Source organism: Crocodylus porosus, unplaced genomic scaffold (assembly GCF_001723895.1).
Source record: "Crocodylus porosus isolate Cpor-Errol unplaced genomic scaffold, CroPor_comp1, whole genome shotgun sequence".
NCBI lineage: Eukaryota > Metazoa > Chordata > Crocodylia > Crocodylidae > Crocodylus > Crocodylus porosus.
The window spans coordinates 165,232,663-165,243,248 of NW_017728906.1; the positions used below are offsets into that span (position 1 = coordinate 165,232,663).

The following is a 10,586-nucleotide window of genomic DNA, read 5'->3' on the forward strand; positions in this document are numbered from 1 at the left end:
CACACACACACACACACACACACCCTTCCTGCGGTCGTGCCTGGCTGTCCCGGGCTCCGCTTTCGCAACCCTCGGGAGCCGGTCCCCGGCGGCTGTCCCGCACACGCGGCTCGGCCTGGCGGGAGCGTCCCGAGGGACGCCCGCGCCCGCGGCAGGCACCCGGCGGACACCCCCTCCGCTCCCCCCGTCCACCCGGGGGCGCACGCGACACCCGCCCTGGGCCGTGGGCATGCTCGGGCGCGCTCAGAAACAGCCGGTGTCACGCAGAGCCAGGGACACGGGTGTCTCCGTGCCCCTTGAGTGGGGAGGGGAGGGTATGGGCGGCGTGTCTGTCCCAGGCCATGGGTGTGCGTGTCCCTCGGGGAGCTCCTGCCAGGCCGAGCCACGTCCACGCTGGTGTTTACGTGTGTCCCTGCACTGTGCTTGTCCCCGCGTGTTTCTGTGTTTTGCGTGAGGCGTGGTGTCTCCTGAGCGTCCTCTCAGGCGTCCCCCTTGCCTGTAGCTCTGGCCGAGTTGCGCACCTGCACCTTCCCAGTCTGAGCTGCAAGGTGGAAACCCTGCCTTCTCCCCCTCCCCCGCCCCTCCCCGATAAAGGATTGGAGTGTCCCAGGCAGGGGACATTTCTTATCTGAGGGAAGGAAGACACTTGTCTTTGATTTCTCTCGAGCTGTATGTTACAAACTTAACAATCGTCTGTTCCTGGTCAGACACTTTGAGAATCTTGGTCATGTGTTTGAGAGACCCCTGAAAATGGCAAAAGATAAACTAAGATGCAAATACAGTGAGAGAAGAAGAAGCTGCTAACCCTAAGATATTCAAGCATGTAATTATTTAAAAGGAACCTGATTGAATGTGCTGAATTCCTTTTAATAAGATTTTTAGGAGTCTGTTACATAGCAGCTGTCTGGAAACAAGCCTGGTTTAAAAAAAGACTAAGCTCCTCCCCAAAAGGCAGAGAGAAAATAACTGACACTTCCTGCTTGTCTACAAAAATATCCCCAAATGTTTGAGTTCACTGAATTGCAGTCAATAGGTCAGTGCATACTTTTCCTTTCTGATAGCTAATATTTGCTTTTTCTTCTTGAAACAGAGAATTAAACTGGAATCCAGACATGAGGAAGGTTTTCTTGGTGGAACCTGTCATTGTCATATACTGTTTTGCTTTTTTCTTGTCCCTCCCACTAGTACAACAGTATATTTATCGAAGGCTGTGGGAAGAAGAAAACAATACCACTTTCATTGATTATGGCAACACTACTTACTGTGAGCAAAATCAAAGTAACCCAGCCTATATCAAACAAAAGGTAAGAGGGGAGAAAAGTAAAAAAAAAAAAAATTATAAATGAAAACTTACAGTGAAGGGCTATCTAAATATTCTGTAAATAAATATATATATATATATATAACAGTAAGTTGATTTAACTACTGCAAAATTACTATTTCAGTATTATTTACATGGTACCATTCATGTATATAGTGTTTCATAGACAAAGAACCTACTTTGGCAAGATTCTGAGGAAATTCAATTCTTTCTGAAGTCTCTGGGAGCTGAAAATGAATATTCCCTCACAGGATTGGTCCCCAAAGAGAAAATACTATCTTTGCAGTAAGAAGCTTACGAAGTAGGGCACCAATCTACAAAGATTTGTGCACATATTTAACTTTGTGTACTATAAGTAGTCTCTCTCTTTCTTTCAGACTACTCAAGTGCCTACAGTTAAGCTTATCAACAAAACTTGCAGAACCAGCCTAGGTTAAATGCATATAACCCGGGGAGAGATGTTGATAGAGACAGGAAACTGGGAGGGAAGAAATAAACCAGAATTTTAAAACTGATCTGATTCTTCAATAACATTAGAAAACTTAGATTTCCCTGTCCTGCCAATTGTGAAATGTGCATTGTCAGGGTGGCAGTATCTCAACTGTTTGTTAACTATTTCTTTTCGTTATATTTAAAACATATTTTAACAATGTTTATATGTATCCTGTTTGGTAATTAGATACTGAGTAGAATCTTTAGCATTGTACAGCCACTTCTTATGGACTTAGGTGAAAATGGTAAAACACATTGAGTGTTTTGGTAAATGGTAAAAAGTGCCAGTCAATGCCCCTTGTAACCCAGTCAGAGAGAGTGCAGCAGTGTGATAGGTAGCACTTGGAGTGAAGAATTCTTTTCAGGTCCTAGTTTTTAATCTTGGTGGGGCTACCCCAGGGGTGGGCAAAATGCAGCCCGTGGGCTGGATGCGGCCCGCCAGGCCATTCTGTCTGGCCTGTGGGCCCCCTAAAAAATTTAGAAAATTAATATTTATCTGCCCCTGGCTGCCTGTCATGCGGCCCTCGATGGCTTGCCAAAACTCAGTAAGCTGCCCTCCACCTGAAATAATTGCCCACTCCTGGGCTACCCATTCCCATGACGGCCATCTATGACATTTACACACGTTGGCATGGCACATGGGGACTATGATGCATATGCTTAAAGAAGCTGTCCAGAGTTCCTGACATGAAAATTGGTTTGACAACTAGGGAAAAACTTAAGGTTAAAAATTAAATTGATTTTTGCTGTAGTACTGTTTCTTGACAGACAAATCATCTAACAAAAGCCACTCTTTAGTCTTCTTAGTATTGATTGGAAGGTAGCTGTCAAATATATTTCTATGAGAATCAGAGGCATAAACAGATCTTCCTGGCTAACCCCCAAGAATGGGTCTTTCACTAATTAAATAGCTGCAAGCAGCTATGCACAACTTCAGGATGCTGTTAGGAAGAGGTGGGGCTAGGGTCTTTCTGGTGATCTGAAGTGGAAGTCCCCTTTCAACAGTCTGTCAGATATAGCCATGCAGCTAAGCACTGCTCTAATGTCTCTGCAAGGTCTAAATCAAAACAAACAGCTTAAAGAACATGAGGCTGAGTTTCTGCAACCATACTCATTTCTCTCCTATGGCAGAAAAGGTACTGCAGAATTGTAATAATTCTTTGAGCACAGGCATGAACACATAAATTTCCCCTACAGGCTGCAAAGCTCTTAAGCCCTTAAGGGGAAGAAAAATTTCCATAGCAAGTGAGTTTTACATCTGAGTAGCTCAGTCTACTGCAGAAAAAGAATCCTAAGATTTTTTTATGAAGAAGGCTGTGGGTGAATTTGGCTAGATCAAGGCTTTTTCATTATATTAGCATTTGTGTATCACCCACAAATGATATTTTTATCCCATATTCGTTCTTACTGCAGGTTACATTTTAGGTAGAATAATATTGACATATTATGTCATATTATCATAAAGACAACTACTACACAGCCTGCCTATGTTGCAGATACTCCTAACTGCAGTGGCTCATCTAGAAACTTAATTCAACTTCATGAAAACAGTTTCACTTTTTCCTACAGTTGATGTTTACCAGAACCCCCTGAAATATAAGCTGTTCTTCAAAATTCGATAGTGTATGCTTAGAAAAGCAAGATTTGATATTCCACTCTGCAAAGCACTGAAGCAAAATACATGTTAACCATGAGTCAGCTGAATTTCAGATGATTTTATACACAAGTTTCTGTGGGAATGTACTTATTTACACAGCTGACATAACACATGCATAAAAACAACTAACTTTGCAGTTATTACAAGTCGATGACTCCTCCAAGGACAGTGAACAGGAAGCTGACCTGTAAACCATTTTTGTTACTTGTGCCCTGCCAATTTTCAATTTTAGTCATTTAATAAAGACATTAAATAGCTAAAACCTCTTAAATAATTATGGTCTTTTTTCTCTATTCTGTGTTTTTATACTACATCCATCAACACAGTACTTGGATGTGAAATTCTTGTCCCACTGAAGTCAATTGCAAAACTCCCATCAATTTCAATTGCACCCCACTGAATAATCCTGTGTGAAAGTGGGTGAAAACAGTAGACTGAAAAATGTAAACCCCAAGTCATTTGCTGGGAATATGTATGCTTGGAGTATTCTTGGTTTCTAAAGCAGTCTAAATATTGGTAGGCTTCTTATGCATAGGTGCCCAGATGCCTTGAATTTTTTTCTGCCATAAGTATTCCATCCCTACTGTTTGCACCAGTCTTCGAGGAAGACGCATACTCCATATTTTACTTCATTTTGTCTACTCTTGGTTGTAAGTGCTGCAGGTGGGCTTCTTAAATCCCACCAGTGTCCGAGGAAAATGAGAGAATGAATAGAGGACAGAGAGAGAATTTGGGTCTGCAGAGTAATATAGGATACAGTCAAAGATGGACAAAGCCTTCACAGTATATGGTATCATTATTTCTTATGATGTGGGAGAATGTATTTATTTTATAATTAATTAAAAAGAGGTTTAGAAGTCACTGGAATGAAAGCTGGAGCTTTCTGATTATAGGGGTGAAGAAAACCTCTTCTAACTGAACTCAGATGATTGATACTGAGATGTCATTTATCACACCCTGCATGCATTATCCTTTACTGGTCTGTAACAATCTTTAATTATGGGGCACTATCAGCTTATCCTACTTGGTCCATTGCTTTGCCTAAGGCACAATCCTCTTCTAATATAATCCTTATTTAAGTCAGGACTGCCTTCATTTGCATCCTTTTCATTTTGTATTCTAGGACTTTTTTTGTTTTTGCTTAGTCATGTTTTAGGGTATTGTGAATTTCAAAGGCATGGCAGAGCAACTCTGTACCCAGGGCTGTGGCGATACATGGAGTAGTGTAATGTTGCTTTTGTGTTGATTGTGGTGATAGCTATTTTTGTTCCCCCTTCCTCACAAAGGCAGTATGTATTGCTGCTGCTCCTGTCACACTACTGGTGTATTTGCAGATTAAGAAAATAGGGCCACCACCTTTGCTGGTGTAAATCAGTGGCTTTGAATCAATGGTGCTATGAAGTTGTAAAACAGCTGAAGGTTTGGCTCATACTTTCTGGTGTTCATTTGCTTTATAAATATTTGAACTAGTCATTGATCATTTTCATACACTGTAAGTACCTGGCTCTGGTGGGGTAGGCACTGGGGCAAATGGTTGGAAGCCCAGAGGCTAAGAGTTCTAGACTATAGCAGAAGTGCTTATGGTGTGGCCGTGTCAGATTCTAACAGATCTGTCAATTCTGCTAAATACCCTGTCACAAGGCAAAGGAAGGATGTACTATAAATGTAGTGTCCCTCTTCCCCTCTAAGCTAGGTTACTAGTATAAATCAGGGCACTTTCATTGAAGTTAGTGGAGCCATGCTGAATTACAGCTGAGCACCTGAACTTGTCTTTCCTGTGTGCTAAACATCCTCCTCCTCCAAGAAAAAAAATGAACCCCCCGCTACAAAAAGAGCTAGCAAAACAGAAGTCCCATCACTCATATACAATATTGTTCTTCTTGCTCAATGTTGTTAAAGGAGTGCCTCTTTATAGCTAAAATATTTCTAGTAGTTTTTCTTTTCTTTTTCAAAATTGTTATGCAAAACCCTTGAGCACTCCTGTCTGTGCAGGGATGATATGTAGAAGTACTGTTTATTGCTAGTGTATTGGCATTTCTATCATACACATCGCTGTAATATCTGAGTGCCTGTTTGTAGTAAAGAAAACAAGGCATCCAACAGGAAGTACAGAAGAGCCCTGTTTGCTTCTTAACTGTGCCAAAAGTGTAGCCATTCAACAATTTTTTTCACTCTTCATTAATGCAGTAAATCATTGTCCCCTGAGAGGCCCCTGCTTTGTTCATTGTAGCCATTTGTCTGAGGGCCTTCCCTTCCCACTGCTACTGTCTCTTCAGGGCAAGTAGTTTCCCTTCCCATGTGTATGTGTCTCTCTAAAGTCTTCTTAGGTTAAATCACTTCCTGTCCTACTGCTGTTGTCTTCAGGCTGCTTGGCTTCCCTTTGCACCAGTGCACTCTATAGACAGGGCCTCTTCCCTTCCACTTAATCCTCCCCCTCCTTTTTGTGTCGATCTCATTGCTTCCTTTCCCACTGTCTAGGCCATAGCTTCCCCCCGTCTCAAACAGGTGCAGCATCAAAGGATGAAACCCAGTACTCTGTCCGAGAATCTGTCACTAGCGAAGATGCCAGAAACTAAACTATCATTCTCCATTTAAACTTCTCACGCCATGATATCCAATCCCCTCACAGTGGCAGTGGTGCAGGCGGTGGAAGGCAGTGACAACACAACCTCTGAAGTAACCATACTGCCATATGGCAGAGTGACAGGGAGTTCAGGGAGCAGTGTGTGTGAACACTTCAGCCTTCCATGGATACCTCTTGTGTTACTGACTTATTTCAGGATCTTAGAACATCCTGGGTGGACTTGGGCAGCTATGCCTCCTACTGTCTGTGGGTTGACAAATTTTAGCCCAGAAAACTTGTGATACCTCAGAAAAACTCCAAGTAAACTTCTGAAGTGGCCTTGGTCTTCCCACAATATTAACTGTATTCTGTGGAATGACCATGATATATATTATGCAGATCAAGCCACTTTCCTTCCTATCACAGCTATCTTAACTGAGCAAGCTGCTTCCTTTCCAGCTGTTGTTGTGACTCCCCTTCTGTAAATAAATTAATAAAATAAATTAAAATCAAGATCTCAATCTGAGAGCTGGATATCACTTTGATTATCAACTAGCATCATGTGCAAAATAACTTTGCATGTGATGTGGTCACCTTTTTTTCTTCTTCAAACCTGATTTAATTATTAACCCAACTACTCTTAATGATAAATGTGTTATACATTATGTCTGTGAAGTATGTTTTTTTTAACTCTTGCTAAACCAAATTTAGTAAGAGTTAAACTAAAAGTTTCCATTTAGGGTTATTGTTAGCTTATCGCCATAATGCAGCTAATGTACCTTATGTAAATACCTGTGGCAACATTTCTTGCTAGTGACTTTGAGATTTTCCAAACCCAAGAGTTTATTTTTTATCTTTAAAAAAGTAGCCAAGTGCCTGCAAAGAGATTTACATATTGGATGAATTTTGTAGCTATTTCACTTCATTAGGAAGACCTCACAATCCTGAACAGCAGGAACATGCCCCATGGGGGGGGGAGGTGCATGATGTATGAGAAATAGAGTATTTTACTTTTCAGTAAAGTTCCACACATGCATATAGTGCTGTGTCCATAAAAAATAATACATGCTGAGGAGACATTGAATAAAAAAAACATACTAACCCTCACAATCCTGAACAGTACTATATGCATGTGTGGAACTTTACTGAAAAGTAAAATACTTCATGTCTCATACATCATGCACCTCCCCCCCCCATGGGGCATGTTGTATATGAAAAAATACATTATTTTGGGCTGTGTAAGATTCCCTTTGGGTACACATCCTGATCTCCTTATTTGCACTGGTTTGCACGTTGATCAATAAGTAGTCAATACTGTCACTCTGTGAAGAAAGGCATTACTCCCTACAGGAATCAGAATCTGGCTGTAAGAAGTGCTTGGTTTGCCCCTGACTTCAGTAAAAGTAGGGAGGACCCGTTGTTCCTGTGTTGCAGGGTTATGGTGCTTTATCTTGCAAATGCTTACTCATAGGAATAGTCTTTTTGACTCCCTTGGGTTTACTCAGGAAGCAAGGACTTCTTGTGAATAAGGGTTTTAGCATCTTGCTTTTATAACAGCAATTAATACTGAGGGAAGGCAGACAGAGTGAAATGTTACAGCAGGAGATTTTGGACATATAACTGCTTTCTGTCATTAATTTCTTTTTTTTTTTTTTTTTGCAGGAAGTCCAACAAAAGGCCTCCCTTTTTTCTTTGCAAATGGACTTAAGTGGGGCAGTTCCCAGCATTATAGTTGCTTTTATAGTTGTAGCTAATGGAGATCGCTATGGACGCAAAAGAGCTTTGGTTCTGCCTTCCCTGGGAGCTTTTATGACAAATGCTTTCTACAGTATCTTGTCATATTTCTCCTGGACTCTCTCTCTATTTTTTGCTCTTGCATTCGTTAGTGGACTGTTTGGAAGCATGACCACTTTCCTTGGAGGTGGGTTTGCTTTTGTAGCAGATCTATGTCATGATGAAAAGCAGAAAACTAAACGCATAGCTGTAATTGATTTGATTTTGGGACTTGTGTCTGGATTAGCAGGACTGTCCTCAGGCTACTTCATCAGAGGAATAGGCTTTACATGGACATTTACAATTGCATCTCTGCTTCACGGTATTAATATTTTCTATATTATATTTTGGCTGAAGGAGACTGTGGATGTAGCTGAATCCCAGCAACATGCCACATTATCTTGTAAAGACAGCCTTAAAGAAACGTTTTCTGGAGTGTACATGCTTTTTAAAACTTCCTCTTGTAAAAAACGAATTTTAATCACTGTGTTGCTTTTTGCATTTATGTCTTATTTCTTTGCCATGATTGGTGGGACTTCCCTTTTTACTTTGTATGAACTGGATGCTCCTCTCTGCTGGAACGAAGTCTACGTTGGCTATGGAGCAGCTGCATTCACTTCTGTCTCTCTGACCAGTTTTTTAGGAGTGTACTTGTTTTCTCAGTTTATGAAAGACATTTATATTGTTTTCATTGGGATATTTTCTTATATTGGAGGAATAATCATGGCTGCCTTTGCCAAAACTACACTGCTCATGTTTTTAGGTAAGTTCAAAGGTAGTGAAAACTTGTTATAGCCCAGGACTGTCCAACATGAGTCTGACAGTCTCCACCAACCGCATGCTGTATATGCCATATTTCCCCCTGGTCACATGCTGCACCATGCAGACTCCTCCCTGCTGCACCATATCAGCACCCCTGTGCCACACAGGGCAGCGGTATCCCTGAAGTGCCCTAGCCATGGGCTCTCTTGGCCCTGTGGGCCATACCACACAATCCTAGGGAGAGGGCCAGGAGCAGGAAGTAGAAGAGGGTCATGGAGCCCAGAGATCACAGGGGTAGCAGCAAGAGTAATAGGGGGAGCAGCATCCAGACTGGGAACCCAAGGGCTACAGGTTAACTCAGGGGCTGCATGTGGTCCATGGGTCAGCAATTGAATGGCTCTGTTATATTGTATACAGTGAAAGCAGCTAATCCCTTAAAGAAGGCATATTCAACTCTCTACAGCTCGTAGGCCAGAACCAGATAACAAAGCTCCTCATAGGCTGGATCCTGAGTATAAGGAGCCTCGTGGGCCAGATTTGGACCCACCTGTGGTAATGGCGTAAAAGGCAGCAGGGTGACTAGCAGCAGTGGCACAGAGTTAATGCAGCTGTCACTTTCCCCCTGCTGCCCACACGTGTCCCCAGCAGGGCTCTGGACCTGGGAAACTGGAGGCAGGCCTTGCCCTGCTCAGCCTACCCTGAATTCCTCCAGGAGCCCCACAGACCAAAAGAAATGGCTACATGGGCCAGAAGTGGCCTGCAGGCTGCATCTTTGACATCCCTGCCTTATAAGCACCAAAAACATAAAAGGAATGTAAAGTAGAATCAAATGCATGTTGGATTTAAAATGCAAATTAAAAAAAGAAAGAGTACAGACAGTTAATGGCATTACCTGCTCATAGCTTTGTGTTTTCAATTATTTGTATATGACTTGGGTTTATGAACATTTCCTTTGTAAACATAGTTAAACATAATTGTATCATCATAGAGTTCTGCTTTGAATCCCTATGACTTTTACTGTTTGGGGCATTCAAACCATAAATATGTAGCTGACTTGTTTTAAAAAAATCACTGCAGTTCACCTTTAAACACCTAAAGTTTAACTATTTTAGTCACTTATACTTGTTTCATATTGTTTTACAGTGAGGGTGCCATCTCTCCTGTGCTTTATGCCTGTTCCTGTTCTGCGATCCATGTTGTCAAAAGTGGTTCTGGATAGTGAACAAGGTAATTTGAATTTTTAAAAAGAAGACAGCCATTGGGTAATTTAAAACAGATAGACTCTTAGATAGGGCTTTTCATTTTCTTTCAATTTGCATTGATATTATGATGTCACATTTTCTTAATTTCAGATTCCACTTTTCTATCTAGGTATTTAAGTAATACCCATGTGGCTTTGGTTTCTAAATCTGTATAAATTAGATTAGGCGTTAGCCTCTGACCAGTGTTACTATTTTGAAAAAAAAATCCTTTTTAAAACAAAGAGCAATGGAAAGTTGAAGTGCACTTACACAGGTTTGACTTTACAAGTGTTTTTAACATTCAGCACATTTTTACATCCAGGGAAAGATATATTGCTTATATGAAGTCAGCCATTACAAATTGTATTGTGAAGGGCAAAAAGGTGAATTGTCAACCTTCAGAACACTTGAGAAGATTAAAAGAAACAATTACAAACTCAAACATTGAATTGTGAAACATTGCTTATGGCTTCCCTGCCTTTTCCAAAGAATATAACCTGTTCATTCTTACACCTATAAAACAATGAATGTTTAGATTTCAAACTAACAGCACTTTACATGCGTAGTACAGAAAAGAAGCACAACACAGTACACACAGTGTTTTTCAGTGATCTTTACTTTAAAGTTGACAAGGAGTGGCTTTTGTTTAAAATATGTTATTTCATAGATTTTCATAGACATTAGGGCTGGAAGGGACCTCGGGAGATCATTGAGTCCAGCCCCCTGCCCAAAGGGCAGGAAGTCAGCTGGGGTCATAGGATCCCAGCAAGATAAGCA

General features: G+C 41.3%; 1 protein-coding gene across 2 annotated transcripts in view; it reads left to right on the forward strand.

Moving 5' to 3' along the window:
• The first annotated feature begins 136 nt into the window (after window positions 1–136).
• Window positions 137–10,586, forward strand: part of SLC46A3 (solute carrier family 46 member 3) — a 19,422-nt gene continuing 8,972 nt past the window's right edge. Inside the window, exons 1-4 of one of the 2 annotated variants that reach the window (XM_019530129.1) lie at window positions 137–281; window positions 1,091–1,304; window positions 7,696–8,569; window positions 9,712–9,795. In XM_019530129.1, coding sequence (XP_019385674.1) covers window positions 1,113–1,304; window positions 7,696–8,569; window positions 9,712–9,795 — 1,150 coding nt within the window. In that variant the 5' untranslated portion in view covers window positions 137–281; window positions 1,091–1,112. Of the gene's footprint in view, window positions 282–601; window positions 1,034–1,090; window positions 1,305–7,695; window positions 8,570–9,711; window positions 9,796–10,586 lie in introns of those variants that run through there. The other variant, XM_019530130.1, reaches the window with a different exon arrangement.